This window comes from Pararge aegeria, chromosome 25 (assembly GCF_905163445.1).
Source record: "Pararge aegeria chromosome 25, ilParAegt1.1, whole genome shotgun sequence".
Lineage (NCBI taxonomy): Eukaryota > Metazoa > Arthropoda > Insecta > Lepidoptera > Nymphalidae > Pararge > Pararge aegeria.
In genome coordinates, this window is record NC_053204.1 from 3,538,779 (window position 1) to 3,555,523 (window position 16,745).

At 35.9% G+C, this 16,745-nt stretch overlaps 1 protein-coding gene across 1 annotated transcript; it reads right to left on the reverse strand.

Annotated features, from left to right (window-relative positions):
* Positions 1 to 2,155: 2,155 nt before the first annotated feature.
* LOC120634734 lies at positions 2,156 to 15,325 on the reverse strand. Its single transcript, XM_039905510.1, has 15 exons — positions 15,232 to 15,325; positions 13,810 to 13,913; positions 12,446 to 12,517; positions 12,183 to 12,332; positions 10,211 to 10,409; positions 9,279 to 9,449; positions 8,283 to 8,446; positions 7,263 to 7,394; positions 6,650 to 6,769; positions 6,150 to 6,317; positions 5,661 to 5,786; positions 4,752 to 4,843; positions 4,001 to 4,187; positions 2,500 to 2,532; positions 2,156 to 2,209 (listed from the first exon to the last, which is right to left on the reverse strand). Exons 1-15 carry the CDS (start codon positions 15,323 to 15,325, stop codon positions 2,156 to 2,158), a joined length of 1,866 nt encoding a protein of 621 aa, XP_039761444.1.
* Positions 15,326 to 16,745: the final 1,420 nt, after the last annotated feature.

A 16,745-nucleotide genomic window follows, 5' to 3' on the forward strand; every position in this document is an offset into this window, starting at 1 on the left:
TTATCAACATTAAAACATTAGATATTTCAAGATCAAAATGCAGGGTATCATTAAAATAATATCTTTGATTGGATGTCAGAGATTTGAAAAGCGGTGTGGCTGGTGATCAAAATTACCTATACCTTTCGTACAGTGCACCCCTAAGAAGCCAGGGCGCGCGCTAGTATATAATAAAACATTTCCATACTTACCTACTAAGGAAACCGATAAATTCAAGTGAATAAACCTATTCGTTTGCCAGTTCGTTACACAACCGATCTCGTAAACAAGTCGACTGGTGATTTACTAAAAATACCACCTCCCCGTCCTATCTTCCGAGAAAAAAATAAGGAAAAGGTGAAAGGATAGTAATGTATTCCAATACTACAAATATATATCTCCAAGAGATGGTAGGCAATTTTGAGGGGGTGTTTATATATATATTTCTATACCTATAATAGAAGTATATTCATTCATTCGTTCACGTACCAAACAGATGTCACCCAGTGGCGTGCATAGAGGGTATGCACAGGGTATGCAGAGGATATAAACTGGAGAAAATCTCCAGTACTAGTTAAAATAAACTTAGGGGTACGCATTCGAAGAGTTATAAAAAGCCTACCGCTAAGTTTTTATAACTCGTACTGGAGATTTTCTTCATTTTGTATTATCTGCATACCCTTTGCATACTATGCACGCCACTGATGTCACCTAATTTTAATTGGACAACCGTCGATTAATAAACAGAGCAATACTTCGCAGGGCATGCAAGGAACACGTCCTATTATATTTCTATTCCTAGGCTTCGAAGGTTTTTTGGTTAGCATGTTCAACTATGGAAGTCGAGTTTTCTGGGTTCCCGCGTCAGGCCAAGGATTGTTAGGTTTCCTTAAAATTCTCAGTGTTTTCTTTAGCCCAGAGTTAGGAAATTGTTGGTGGGCAACAGAGAGCACATTAAGACATCGGTCTTGGTATTATAACTAGCATGTGATTATAATTTTTGAATCGCAACCAGCTTCAAATAAGTGTGGTGGGCTTGTGTTATAAAACACAATAGTAAAAACGTATTCATAACTCATGTTCAAGGTAAAAAATAAATTTAAATTGAAATGCAACGTGAAATCAGTGCCCTACGTTCGCTTCCTAGAGCAAATGTTACTAATATATATATATAGATTTACAAGCTGTATATTAAACTCCACGTAGGGCTGCCTTGATGTAGAAATTCTAATTTGTAACTTTTAGTATATTGCGTATTAATATTTAATGTAAGTTTTTTGATTAAGTTTAGTTTTTAATTATTACCAAATTAGTTACCAAATAAAAATATATAAATAAAATATATTACAAAAACGCTCCTAGTTTTCCTAACAGAAAATTTTTGACAGCAGGTCGATGTTCCGACTTTGGCATTCTCACCCCATCACTGTGCGGCTAGGTAGATTTCTTTTTATTTTCCGTAATCTTACCGTTGCCTGGTAGAGATCGCTACTGAGAGATAAGATGCCTTTTGTATTCTTCTACTTGAAGTCACTGTTTTTTTTCTCAACTTGTTGTCGAGAGTATAAAAAAAAAAAGATGTTGGTAGGTGTATTAACATATTGTGATAATAATTGTGAAAGCTTATAACAAATTGTATAGTAGATTTAGTATCGTAAAAAAGTAGTGGCACCACCTAATAAAATTTCAGTTTTTAATCAACACCTCCTCAAAATTTCCCGCAACCCTTGACCTATAATCGACCTAAAATGGAATGGATGTAGATAGGAAAATTTAGTTAATTAAATAAAGAGACATTTGCTAAAATTTAACATTTATTGCTTTAATTTGTATTCTAAAAATTTATTATTGCACATATCTTATTTGGATATTATTTCCACTTGTGCGCCACTGCTCTGAGAGTTATTAAAGCTGTGGGAGAAGATACATTTCTATCCTTTGCCCAGGGATAAAATTATCTCCTGACCATGTAAGCCGTGCAGGTGAGATTGCAGTCAAGGGATCACATGTAGTGGAATAAAATAATTAGAAAAAAATCCTAACCGATTTCCACTCGGCACCTATTAAAAGCCTAATATTCTGTGGAGTTTTTCAGTTTAAATATTGGTCTGCCACCTATAACATAGTTAATGCGATTGAAATCGAAAACCATATATTTAAACCGTTTAAAAAAACGTCAATCTTCATCTTCTTCGACTTCTTCGTCGGCAAGACGTTCATCATCTATAACCTAGAAAAAAAAAAAAATTAGTTCGTAAAACTGAGCCCGCCAACGTTGCTCTCTCTGTGTTCGGCATTAAGCTATGTCTTAGGATGACTAAATTTTGCACGCGACTTCGTCCGTCGTTTTTTTTTAATCTGTCAGGTACAATCATTTTTCCGGTCTAGAAAATATCGGATGTGTGTAGCAGGACGTAAGCTATCTGAATCCGTAAGAACGGCATTTGTTTTAAGTTGTGCCAAAGCGGTATATCTATGCAAAATAACGGTTGTTATATTATTCAAATTATATTCTATTACCTCAGGTTCCGGCTCCTGTTCAGCAACGACTTCCTGTAAAATAATGATAAGATTTAAAAAAAAAACTAAACCGCTTCATTGGCTTAGCGATTAGCATGTTCAACTTTTGATCTCATGACTCTGGGTTTGATTTTGGGATCGGGCCAAGAATCCAGAAGGAAAACCCAGCCAACACGGCTGGGTTTTCCTTCACATTTAGAGCAAGTTATTTGCTTAAAACGCATATACGCACAAACGACAAGAAAGACGTATTTACTAAGAATCAAACTCCGGTAATGGAACTTGAAGTTTTACCCACTAAGCTATCACTGTTCTTAAAATGCCGCAATCCTACTTATTAAATACGCTGGTGGAAGAACTAAAGAATTTGCGCTGGTCTTCCGTGGTGCCATACGTAAACGCAGACAGGTGTATGTATATTTAAAAGCTGTTAAAATCATCATCATACCAACCCATTACCCGGGTCTCCTCTCAGAATGACAAGCGGTTAAGCGTAGTCCACCACGCTGGCCTAACGGCGGACTCAACACACCTATTAGAACATTATGGAGAACTCGCAGGCATGCAGGTTTCCTCACGATATTTTATTTCACCGTTGAAGCTTGCTTAATACGCTCATAGCTTAGAAAAGCTTGCTGGGACTCGAATCCGGCCCCTCGAAAATGAAGTCGAAGTCCTTTCAACTGGGCTATTACCGTTGAATTTTTTTATTTATTTATTTATTAAAGGATCACCAACAGCTTGTTCACAATACACAGTAAAGGAAAATTACAAATATTTTGTTTCTAATCAGTGTGACTAGCCACTTAAAGGTGTGTACAGCATTTACCACAAAACAAACTATAATAAAAATACAAAATCTTAAACAAAACTAATTTTACAATGAGAAAAACTTAAAAATAAAAAAAGAAAACTAAAAATTATAACCCAAAAATGTAGTCCGGATTGCTTGACAAAGAAGAAATAACAGCACGTTTAAAATCCTTTGGCCTTTGACAAAAAAGTTTTAGGTTTAAAGACATTTATTCCCATAAAAAGACCTGAGTCACTTACATAGGAAACTTAGTTTTCTATAATAAATTAATACACTTCGCCATTAGACTAAACTAAATTCAATTTTACTATTATCTACTCATTCAATGTATTCGTCTTTAAATTTATTGGTATTACTTAATATATAAGAAGCTAATTTAGTTTTGAATACATTGAATAAGTTTACATTTTTTATAAGTATAGGTATTTTATATATATATATAATAAGATAAGGGAAAATAGATCGATATTGTTGTTTGCGCGAGACACATTATAGACATGACTTAGGCGATATATTTTTAATGCTAGTTGCCGTTCATAACGGTTTTCTAAAAGATCCCGTGCAAAACGTTTGTTCTCGTAGGATAAATAGGGTCCTATGTTTGTCTTAGGAAGGACAAAGAAAGAAACGAGCAAACTTCCGCTTTAATAATATGAGGATGGATTAGAAAGAGAGAGATTTCTTTACCTGGATTTCTTCCTCTTCAACGCTCTTCTCTTCTTCATATTCATCACCGTATCCCACAGGAAACATTGAGAGGCAGTCACGTTCACCAGCCTCAACGTCGATGCTGATGTAGCAGGGGTTCAGAACAGCCAGTTGCAGTAATGGTAGACTGCGTTTACGGGACACCATGAGGGCCAGACGGTCTTTGCTGGTTATGGGAAAATATATTAGATACATTCATTTTTGTGACGGCCGACTGGCGCAGTGGGCAGCGACCCTGCTTTCTGAGTCCAAGACCGTGGGTTCGATTCCCACAACTGGAAAATATTTGTGTGATGAGCATTAAGTGTTTTTCAGTGTCTGGGTGTTTATATGTATTTTCTAAGTATTTATGTATATATAATTCATAAAAATATTCATCAGTCATCTTAGTACCCATAAGACAAGCTACGCTTACTTTGGGGCTAGGTGGCGATGTGTGTATTGCCGTAGTATATTTATTTATTTATTTATTTATTTGTCTCCGGTTAGGGAGTTGGGTAGTCATACCCCCTAATCGGTTTCTACGCGACATCGCACCGGAACACTAAATCGCTTAGCGGCACGTCTTTCTCAGTAGGGTGGTAACTAGCCACGGCCAAAGCCTTCCACCACAGAAAACATATCCAGATTCAGAGAAAATTCGGAAAATTAAAAATATCCAAATTGCGTCAGCCGGGAATCGAGCCTGGGATGTCCTACTTAAATTCCGTTAAAGGATACCAATACTCACTTCCTTCTATGTCTTGACATTTTGTCGTACTGTTTTATCGTGTACGCGAGATGCTCTGCAGATGTTGGATCCTCACCCACAAATATTCCGTACTGCCAATAATTTTTATGAAATATTGATTATATTTACGCTTTTATTTGATCTGTTATCTGTGACTACTTATGTTGACAGTATATATAATGATTTATGTGCAGCGCAGGAGGTTGCAAAAGAAACGTTTCGTATAAAAATATATTAATCTACATATTTTATTAATGCTATAGTTTTTATGCCATCAATATATATTGATGACTTGTTTTTATTATATTTTCTGTATTTTGATGTTTTTTAAAATAAAAGTTGAATTATTCATTTATTAATTATTATCTTCAAAGCTAAAAGATTCATAAAGATTGCAATAGGTTTCTTTATTCTATTTATATATTTTTTGTTGTTTTTATTTTTATTTGCTCTAATTTCAATGACGTGACTTATGTAATATTTTTATTTATATTAATTATTTTTATCAGTTATTTTATAAATTCTATTATTTTTAAATATTTAAATAAATAAATATACTACGAAACACACATCGCCATCTAGCCCTAAAGTAAGCGTAGCTTGTATTATGGGTACAAGATAGCTGATGAATATTTTTATGTATATAATACACATAAATACTTATAATGCACAGATAAACACCCAGTCATTCATTCCAGTCAGTCATTCGTCACACAAACAGTTTATCCAGTTGTGGAAAGTCGAATCAAATGCTTTACTCATTGTTTAATACTTTAATTTGAATATGGAATATTGCTTTACTCATTGTTTAATACTTTAATTTGAATATGATCAGTCCATATTCAAATATTCTTAATATTAAAAGTCTGAAATTTTTCTTTTTTTATTAGTATTTGGAATGTCACTTACGTTTATCACTTCGCCGGGGAACTGGCTCATGATTTCCTTGACATCATGTCGTTTATCGATGGAGAACATCACCAGCAAGTGCTGCGGTAAATGTTCAGACTCTATTGTTGTTATTTGAGTCACAGCCTAGAAAACAATCATTACTTCTAACAGTGGTGCCAATTGAGTTGCTCTAAAAATTATTTTGTTTTAATCGCAGTAAAATTTTTAAAAGTTGTAGCTTCTTCATATCTATTAGTGATCTACTTATTTCTAATGTACTGTTATAAATCCCACGGGCTTGGACTCACAAAGCAGGGGTTTCTTGCCAGCTTCTTCTCGCTAGAATCTGCCTTCCGAACCGGTGGTAGATTCCCTACTAATTGTAAGACTGTGACGTTTCGTGCTTATATTACGCCTAGTAGGCCTACATGAAATAAATGAATTTTGAATTTTAAATTCTGAAGGGTAGCTGACCATTGGGCTGCAAACAATTTTATGCATCGGTACCTTGGGAAAAAAGAAAGCCAATGCATTAGATTTGGCCAAATCATTAGGTGGTGTGTACAATCCTGGCACGAAGAGACCACCCGGCGGGATGTACTCCTCATCTTCAATGGACACGTCTGAATGAAACTCCTCTTCCGCCTCTACTTGTTCATCTTCTATTTTTTCCGGCTGAAATTTGTTACATTTAAAAGCTTATGTTTTTAAGGTTTTGGCCACGACTTTGTCTGCGCTTTTTTCTTTTTTGACAAAGTTCAACAGAATTCATTTGTTTTGTTTGGATCAAAAGTAGCCTATTTTCCTTGACCGTCGAAGCAAGTGATATTTTTAATTACTTAAAACGCATATGACGCACGCTCCCTCCGAAAGTGAAGTCAAGCTCCTACCCTCGACTGCGCTATCACCGCTTCAACCAACCTGATTCATTTTATCAATTTAATTTCTATTTCTATCACTTCAGCAATTGTTTAAAGGAAATTAAGATTCTCATCTAAATTATTTACTTCTTCAGCCAATTCAGTAGCTTCGGTTGTTTCGGTAGCTTCAGTTTCTGCATTTTCTCTTTCTTCTCCTTCAACTTCTTCTCCTTCATCAGCCGGTTCCGGCTCCGGTTCGGCTGGTAACTGTAAAAAATATTTGTCCAGTTATGACCACCATCATTAAGGCTCTGTCGTTATAACACCAAACTTAGACTTGGCTTCTTGTGTCTAGTTCGTCTGGCGAAGTACAACTGCCATTCTTATTTCTGCCACCAAGAACCAGCGCTGTGGTCCAGTCTGAAGGTTGTATGGTTTTCGGTGTAATAACAGGCACATGCGGCTTAACACCTACGCCTCAGGTTGATAGCTACATGGCGGATTCATCTTGCCTGTCGCTGGTTAAGCTAGTGTAGAGAACTCTATCTCTTAGCTTTTGATTTAAATTCTATTTTCTACATGATGACTCAGATGATGATGGAAATCTATGAGGTCCAAGTTTATTTTCGTTTACTTACTTGCGCTTGATTAACTCGTCGTTGATATCGGAAACGGCGATAAAAATAAAAGTTTAGCAATTAAGTGTTAATACTAAATAATACTCTAGTTGGAATAAGGAAAGATATAGACTCAGACTTACCCCAGCTTGAATTCTAGCCATTCTTTCTTCATCTTGCCTCTGTTTATCAATTCTCTGTTTCTCTTCCTCTGCTTCTCTTGCTAGACGTGCCTGTTCAGCTGCCAAACGATCCCTTTCTTCTCTCTCTTCACGCTTTATAAGATCGATATCATCAAAGAGTAATATAAAATATATATTATTTTCGGGAGAGGTGACCCTTAGGTTGGGTTTTGGCCTCGATTCTGATGTGACAGATTTCGACTTTTATTTACCACTTACTTTTCAGAGGTACGTGCGTTTTAAGTAGTTAATATTATCGCTTTGAAGCTAAAAAAAACATCGTGAGGAGACCAGCATACATAAAGTTCTCCATAATTTTCTCGAAGGCGTATGAATTTGCAGAATATTCCACCACACCAGCCTTGTGGATTAAAGCGCAAAAGTGGACCGGTAATGAGTTGATAATCATGAGTCTTTTCAATTTTCTCAAAAGAAGACTATAGTCGTATTTTTATTTTACCTAGATGAAATTGCATTTCTGACAAATGTAGTTTTAGGTTTACGAAGGCTATCGCCATCATCTCATTACCGTGTAATTCTTATGTACGCATCAAAAGTGCCACCTATGGGCCTACTTGAATAAAGATATTTTGGACTTTTGACTTTGACTTTTTGTAAGTACTTTTCAGATTCATTTAAAATAGCAAACTGAAATTTATATATATAAATGATGAAAAATTAAAACTTCTTTAAATTCATGCTCAAATGCAGTTACGTCTAATTTCAAGGGTCATAATACAAAAAATTCTAGATTTCTGACAAATGTAACTCTAGTAAATGTAAATAAATGTAATAGTATGTAAGTAAATGTAATTCTAGTTTTCTGACAAATACTTTCAGATTCATTTACAATATCAACCTGAAATTTAGGTATATGATGAAAAATTCAAACTTAATTAAATTCATGCTCAAATGTACTCACGTTTAATTTATAGGGTCATAATACAACACATTCTAGGTTAAACAACTTATAAGTCTTACCAGCTTTTGCATTCTAATTTCATATCGCTCCCTTCTGACTTCTCTCGCACTTTTACTTATAGTAGCGTATCGTTCAAACGCTGGTATTGGTGGCAGTTGCTTTTCCGGCGGTGTGTCCTCTTTTAGTACGGGAATCTCTTCGTATATTGTATGACGCATCAATTCTGAAATGAGTGTCTGATAAATATTATCATCTTTATCATCCTTAGGAATAGGTCAAATATATATAGTTAAAATGGTCAAATTTAGTTTAAATGAAATGGGTAGGAGCTCAACTCTCGGGGAGACGAGTGCAAATCTCAGCACGCACCTCTAACTTTTCTAAGTTATGTGCGTTTTAAGTGATTAAAAATATCACTTGCTTCGACGGCGAAGGAAAACATCGTGACGAAACCTACATAATGTTCTCAAGGGATGTGGAGTCCACCAATCCGCTGGGCCAGCGTGGTGGACTACGGCCCTAACCCCTTCTCATTGTGTGACGGGACCCGCAGGGTGATTTCGTAACTCGCGACAGCAATGCGACAGGCGTAAATCTTGCATTCACTGCTGTCAAACACTTTTGTTTATTTATTGTATGGATAAGTGAGGTTTCACAGCAGTGATTGCAAGATTTACGCCTGTCGCATTGCTGTTGCTCTGTTGAGGGCCGGTATTGGGTCCCTATGATGATGATGCTGTTGATTACTAAAAGACGAGGTCGATTACAGAAATGTTGCCCACATTTCAGTGAAGTTCGACCGTTACATTCTTATCACTTATTTCTATCTACTTTATGTTATGTCCGAATCTACCTTGTCTTTTAGTAATCATCATAATAAGCAATAAAAATCCCATATATTAATGGTTCTACAAAATGTTATCAAATGACAATGAACTACACGCGTAGTTTGTGAGTTTGGCGATTGACCAGCGCGAGCGTGCAGGACTAAGGCCTAAATTCTTCTTTCTAAGAGAAGGGCTTTTCCTTAAATTAAAAAAACTAAAACTACGTACTGACAAAGTCCCTTGTATCGCTCTCCATCATCTTGAACATCACCACCAGCGCCTCCCCCTTCATCAGTGCATGCAGACAAGCCTCATTTGGCTCCACGTCACTCATGTACAGGGCCTCTTTGATAGCCTCCTCCGTCATTTGGTATGTCTCCTTGGCTGCTACTGAGATATCTGAAAATAAATAAAACAACGTGGCTGCTTTATGTTTTTTTTTTTGTTTAAAAAGACACTACTGTTGTCTGATTCGCCTAACCAGGCTACGAAACATTTAAAAACATGTAAAACACAGTTTTGCATGCCAATCAATGGCGATTGTAGCACTATTATAATATTGTACACAACAACTATGTAACTCAATCTGCGAACAAAGAAATTTAAATTGAAAAAAAATATGCGCACACACACACACAAATATGAGAATTTAAAATTGCAAAGAATACACTTTTATTGTACTTCAAAAAAAAAAATAGTTACAGAGATACACATTAAGCAAGAGAGTACAATTTGGTGGCCGTATCGCTACATAGCGACAAGGCCAATTATAAGTTTTTTTTGATTTAGTTTAGTTTTTAATTATTCTATTTATGTTATAGTGTAGGGTGTAGTGATGGGTCATAGATACCAAATAAATAAAATAAATAAATAGCGATTTCTTCCAGGCAACCAAAGGCGTAAAAGGAAAAAACATTGAAAGAGGTAAAATGCATATTACTAATATGAAAAAAAAAAAAAAAACTTATTCCAATAACAAAAGCATCCATATCAATATCATTACATCTGAATGGCACTTCCCCACCGGAGTGAATCCTATATCTGTAAACTAACTTTTTGCCATCGAAGTTAAGCTAAACATATTGTCTCCTTTACGTAAGAAATGAACAAAAAGTCACTCTTTTGAATTCCTAGTATTCATAAAGATGTGTACGTCTTACTGATCAAATCCCACTTTTCGTACAAATCCAAATGTGCCTGATGACAATGCGGCCAGTAGAGTATGAAGTTCATATGTCTGACATGTGCCGCCAGTCGCTCACACACACGCTTCTTCCTTGCTGCGATAGTTAACACTCTCAGTCTCTCTTGTGCTTCTCGGAACTCCTCCTCCATTCTGGAGTCTTCTTCTAGTTTGACCTGTGAATCATCATCAGCTCATCACCGGTCTACTACAGGTCTACTCTAAGAATGAGAAAGCCATAGTCCATTACGCTGACCAGTGGCGTGCATAGAGGGTATGCAAAGGGTATTCAGATGATATAAAAAGAATAAAATCTCCAGTACGAGTTATAAAAAAAACTTAAGGATAGGCATTGTAAGAGTTAAAAAAAGCCTACCCTTAAGTATTTATGACTCGTACTGGAGATTTTCTTCATTTTATATCATCTGCATACCCTGTGCATACCCTCTGTGCACGCCACCGACGCTGACCCAGTGCGGGTTGATATATTTCACACGCCCTTGAGAACTATACGAAAAACTCCCAGCAGGGTGAGCGCAGGCAGGAGACAAAAATTATATCCCCCGATTATATTCCCTGACAGGGGGATATAATTTACTTGTCCACCTGCTAAAGCACGGAAACATGGAATAAGAGTAGTTTACCTCCTTTTATTATTACACACTAGCGGACCCACGCGACTTGGTCCGCCAATGAGTCGACCTAAAAAAAATAGTCGTATGTCCAATATAAATGATTCCAAGATTCCAATATAAATTAATCCCAGCTAGATCGATTTATCGCCCCCGAAACCCCCTGTATACTAAATTGTATGAAAATCGTTCGAGCCGATTCCGAGATTCTAATATATACTAGCGGACCCCAGCGCCATCTGTCGGGCTGATTTGTGAATCTAAACCATCTAGGGTGCCACCCAAACGAATACCAAAAAATTCATTCAAATCGGTCCAGCCGTTTAGGAGGAGTTCAGTGACATACACACGCACACAAGAATTATATATATAGAAATTTATCGATAAAACACGAAAAAAAAGGAAATTTTCTAAATCTCTCCCGGGGAGATAATTCTCCTGCCCACGCTAGCCGTGCTGGCAGGGTTTCCTAGTGATGTTTTTATTCGCCGTTAAATAAAGTGATATCTCATTGCTTAAATACAAAAAGCATATAACTCCGAAAAGTTAGAGGCGACTGGCTGGGTTTGAACTTGGTCTCCTCAAAAGGGAAGCCATATTATTACTCACGAGGCTATAACTGCTATAATCATGAGAATCAGCCTAACTATAATAAATAGTTACCCCGAGGGCAGTTCGTGCGTTGCTAGTTACCACCCTACAGACGAAGACGTGCCGCTAAACGATTTAGTGTTCCGGAGCGATAACGCGTAGAAACCGATTAGGGGTATGACTACCATACTCAACAGGTTACCCCGCTACCATCTTAGACTGCATCGTCACTTACCAGGTGAGATTGCAGTCAAGGGCTAACCTGTAGTGGAATAATATATATATATATAATAGCTTTTGCCCGCGACTTCGTCTGCATTTATTTTTGTGTTTCGAAAGACATGTGCCTCATAAACGTGGCAGCACTTTATGTATTTGGGATAGCTAAGCCTTAAATGAGGGGTTTGCCACAATTTGGACAAAATTAAACACATATTATACAGTACATATAACCTATATAGTACAGAAATAATTATTTAAATCGGCTATAATTTGTCGGAGTTATGGTGTAAAATCATCAAACACTTTCATCCAGCTTAATGTCGGGATAAAAAGTATCCTTTATTACTTCTAACACTTCCAAAAATATATGTAAAAAGTTTCATGAGGATCGGTTAAGTAGTTTCTGCGTGAAAGCGTAACAAACAGACTTACATTGATATTTATAATATTGGTAGGGATAGGGATATTTAGAAGAAGAATAAGAGAAGCTGAGAAGTAACTTACGGCTTCTTCTGGCAATAGCTCACTGATTTCTTGCTTCGGTCGCTCAACGCCGGTTTCTATCTCTCGTTGCATTAAGCCGAGTTCCTCTTCTACAATGCGACAGAGCTCCAGACCGTTTGCTCCGAACATGGCCCGCACAAGTTTTCCTTTCTGGGGGGAGTTATTCTTCGTTAAAGCAAGTGAGTTAGCATTGTGATTCAATCTTCATTGAACTCCTGAAAACAAAAAGTTATCACTATGGAATATAATGAACAAAAACGCACCGATATAAACAGGAAAATTGGTTCACTCCGTTCTTTAAATCTGGATAACACATCTATATTGTCTGCCACGGCCTGTGAGGGAAGCAGAATTTATTTTAGTGTGTTTTTAATATTAATTATAATATTAAAAAGTCTAGTCTTTAGGAACGGTAACAACTGTATTAGTTAAAAACTGTGTTACAGCTATTAACACCCACCAACAACTAACTACAACAAAACAATACAACTTTCAATTTTATAATGTACGTGTTCGTGTATGCGTACGTGTGTGACAGAGTGTGTAAGTGTGAGTGTGTGTGTGTTTGTGTGTGTGTGCGTAAGTATTATTATATTCAATATATTATCAAGGTAATTTGGAAAAAGGTTACTAGCATCTAATTTTAGTTATTGTAGAGCTAAGCCGCATTCGGCAGGTTGGATTTAGTAGTGCTATTCTTTTCGTACTTATTCCCTATAAATAAAGATACAAGAAAATTGAAAAGATATAAAAAAAAAATTTAAAAGGCGGTTTTATCGGTTGATAGAATCCTCTACGTATTATACTTTGTGGACAAATCAAGTTAAGGAAAACAGTCCTTAACCTATTAATAATAGCCCACAGCTAGGCATGGAATTTCCATGTCAATAGAGAGAGCGTTATAGAGCATAGACCCACCACGCTGCTACTTTGCGGGCATGCTTATTATATCATATTAATAGCGATATAGCTGGGGCTTTAACGTGCTCTTGATACAAGAGTTTGCCCATTTGACGGCCGATTGGCTTAGTTTGCAGCGACCGTGCTCTCTGAGCCCTAGGCCGTGGGTTCGATTCCCACTACTGGAAAATGTTTGTGTGATGAGCATGAATGTTTTCAGTGTCTGGGTGTTTATATGTATATTCTAAGTATTTATGTATATTATTCATAAAAATATTCATCAGTCATCTTAGTAGCCATAACAAAAGCTACGCTTACTTTGAGGCTAGATGCAGTGTGTGTATTGTCGTAGTATATTTATTTATCTTATTTTATTATTAGTATTTTAATTTAATTTGTGTTCGTGTTTAATTATTAGTATTTTAATTATTTTTATTATTATTATTATTATTATTGTTAATTTAATTTGTGCTTCATTTTATGTTATTTTTAAAAACTATTAAGTACACACTATATGGGCTATGCCTGAAATAAAATTTTATTATTATTATTATTATTATTATTTATTTACTATTTACGGTTGATAAAAAATACCTTAACCAGTAATCAAACCTCATGATCCGAAGTCTAACGCTTTAACTTTTAGACCAAAAGGGCAGTTATTGCTTCAGGATAGTTCAACAAGTTAGTTAAATCTAGTTCGGATGCTAATAAATTAAGTTTTCACCTTAACCATGTAGATACGGTCTTGACCTATTTCCAGTTTGGCCTTTCTAATTGCGTTTCCGGTGGCTAAACAATATCCGCAGTATTCTGAATAAACTTCCAAACCTGTGAATTAAAGAGGTGTTACTAGGGTACAGGGTTTTTGACAACCTCTCTGGCACAGCGGTGAGCGCTGTGAATTTAGGTAAGAGGTACCGGGTTCGATTGCCGGCAGTGGTAATTTATAATTTCTGAATTTTCTCTGGTCTGGTGTGGTTTTGGCCGTGGCTAGCTACCACCCTACCGACAAAGACGTGGCGCTAGGCGATTTAGTGTTCCGGTGCGATGACGCGTAGATATCGATTAGGGGTATGACAACCCTACTCCCTAACATATTAGCCCGCTACCATATCAGGCTAAGTTGGAGTGGAATAAAAAAAAACAGTTTCTTGTGAAAAATGGAGTGTAAATGTTTTGTTGTTAGAGCATGTATAATTTAGGTATAAAAACTCCACCCTAAGCTGCGGCTGCAGAATCTGCACCAGTGCCCTCAGACCCCCATCCAGTATACAACGCGTAACCGAATGACGAAATAATATTGATGGATGCATAAGTATATATCACAAGGAATCACTCTGTAAAAATATTAAATCTAAATTAGCATATTTATTTTTTCATAAAAACTAATTCAAACTAGTGTTTACTTATAATATAACCCTATTGAAGATGAAAGACAAACACGCGAATAGTATCTCCACTACGCGAAAAGTACCTCCGCTACGCGAATAGTACCTCCGCTACGCGAATAGGACCTCCGCTACGCGAATAGTATCCCAGCTACGCGAATACTTTTATAATAGATTAATTAAGTGCCAGTCACTTGATTTTAATTTTGGTGCAAGCAAACCAGGGTGTAGATGGTAACATTAAAAGTATTTACTTCATTGTCATATTTGTAAAAAAACGCTATGCTTTTCACATTGTCCTAGTATAGTATAAAGGTTAGTAATCGATAAAAAAAGCTTATGAATTATTTCTCTAACCAGGCAGCTCTTCTAATAATGTTCAATAACAAAGTGAGATGGTGATAACAAAAAAGAAACACCCGGCTAAGTTTGTAGTGGGCTTCTGCTTAGACCAGGAAGCGTTTGGGATCCTCGTAGCTTTAGTTTCAAGTTTACGAATATGGTTATCGCCATCATCTCACTACCGTGTAATTTTCATGTAATGTACGCATCAAAAGTGCCACCTGTGGGCCTACTTGAATTAAGATATTTTTGACTTTGGCTTTTGACTTTATTGCCTTGACTTGAAACTGCTGCTGGACTTAAAATCTCTCCCAAAAAGAGGGTTTTCACATAGTCAACACGCTTGGCAGATCAATATCTAGTTTCTTGAAGTCATTGCATACGCACCATTAGAAATATTCATGAAGCGGACTTACATATAAGTATATTGTAATAATTCTTCAAGGTGTCCTCGAATTCCTCGTTGGTCTCCACTGTCTCTTGAATCGTGACTTGCCCCTTTCGAGCCATGTTGATGTTTATAGCAAATTAAACTTTCTTCTTCTTCTTTGCTTTTAGGTGTGCCAAATCAGAACGTTGTATTTCACCAACGTCACGTAAGACAATCTCCTTCGTGATTGTCCAAAAAAAAACTTCGATTCAATTTAATTCTTGTTTATGGCTTTTGTCTGTGCCAACTGGGCACAAAAGTAAAACTTTAGAACATACTTTAATTAATAGGTAGCCGAAAATTTGACGGAATGACATTTATGACATAATTTGCTAAAGAAGGACTACAAAGAAGTCTTAACCTAAAAAAACTCTATGAACAACTAAATTTTAAGTATGATTAATAATTTACGCCAAAAAGCAAAAGAAGAAGAAAAAGATTTTAATTACAAGTTAAATGAATGAATACACTTTTATTGTACACCAAAGAAAAAAATTAGTTACAGAGATATAAACACATATCAAGAGAGTACAATTTGGTGGCCTTATCGCTACATAGCGATTTCTTCCAGGCAACAAATGTTAAAGCATCTTTAAATAGTTTTTAATATAGTTAACAAAGCTATATTATGAAAATTAAGCTTTATTTGCTATACTCCGCGAAAACAGGAGAATTTGTAAATTTGTTATTTATAATTTCTTCAATCCTTATACTCCACACCAAACAGATCTTCGGCAGTGTACCCTCTACGCACGTTTCGCAACGAAACCGGAGCATCCTCAGGAGATGTTGACTTTACTAAAGCAGTCTTACAATCTTTTAAATTTACAATTATTCATTGTAAACTGTTAGAAAATAGAAAGTTAATTACACCATACAGATTCTCCTGCTTTTCGCGGAGTATAGCAAATAAAGCCTAATTTTCATAATATATCATGGATTTCCGCAAAGTAACGCTTGCTTCTGTCCAATATTTAATAAAGCTACATTAAAAATTACTAACCTCTTTACTATAGTATTCTAGAGGTCAGTGTAAAACTCTTAGACCGGAATGGTTTAATTATAAACAATTTATTAAATTCAAATTTAAAAATAATTAATTAGTTAAAAAAAAGTGCCATTTAAAGGATCTTTTGATTATGCGGTGGTATCTGCGGTGGTTTCGACGACGTTTTAGATTTTATTTAGTGTTAGTTTAGTACATAAAATAACACACACATATGTTTTCACAAACTTTGAAAAGGGTTTGAAAGAAAAACAAAAATCTAAATTCATTTATTTTACGTTCGCTTACTCTATAAGCACTTTTGAAACTACCAGTCTGTCTGTTTACCAACTTCTTAAATCTTCTAAAATCTTGTGATTATCAACACTTGTAAATAATTAATATGACATACTAGCTGTTGCCCGCGACTTCGTCTGCGTTCGATTTTGTTTTTTGATGTGGCATTAAATTTAGTTGTAGATCTAAAAAAATTAAAGTATTCAGTATCGCTAAGC

Bases quoted from the DNA above. Each gene is read 5' to 3' on its own strand.
- LOC120634734 (XM_039905510.1), bottom strand. From the start codon at position 15,325: ATGGCTCGAAAGGGGCAAGTCACGATTCAAGAGACAGTGGAGACCAAC. The intron at 9,450-10,210 runs GTAAGACGTACA...ATTTATTTTCAG, and splicing joins CGAAAAGTGGGATTTGATCA to ATATCTCAGTAGCAGCCAAG. The intron at 2,210-2,499 runs GTAATAGAATAT...TTTTTTTTCTAG, and splicing joins AACAGGAGCCGGAACCTGAG to GTTATAGATGATGAACGTCT.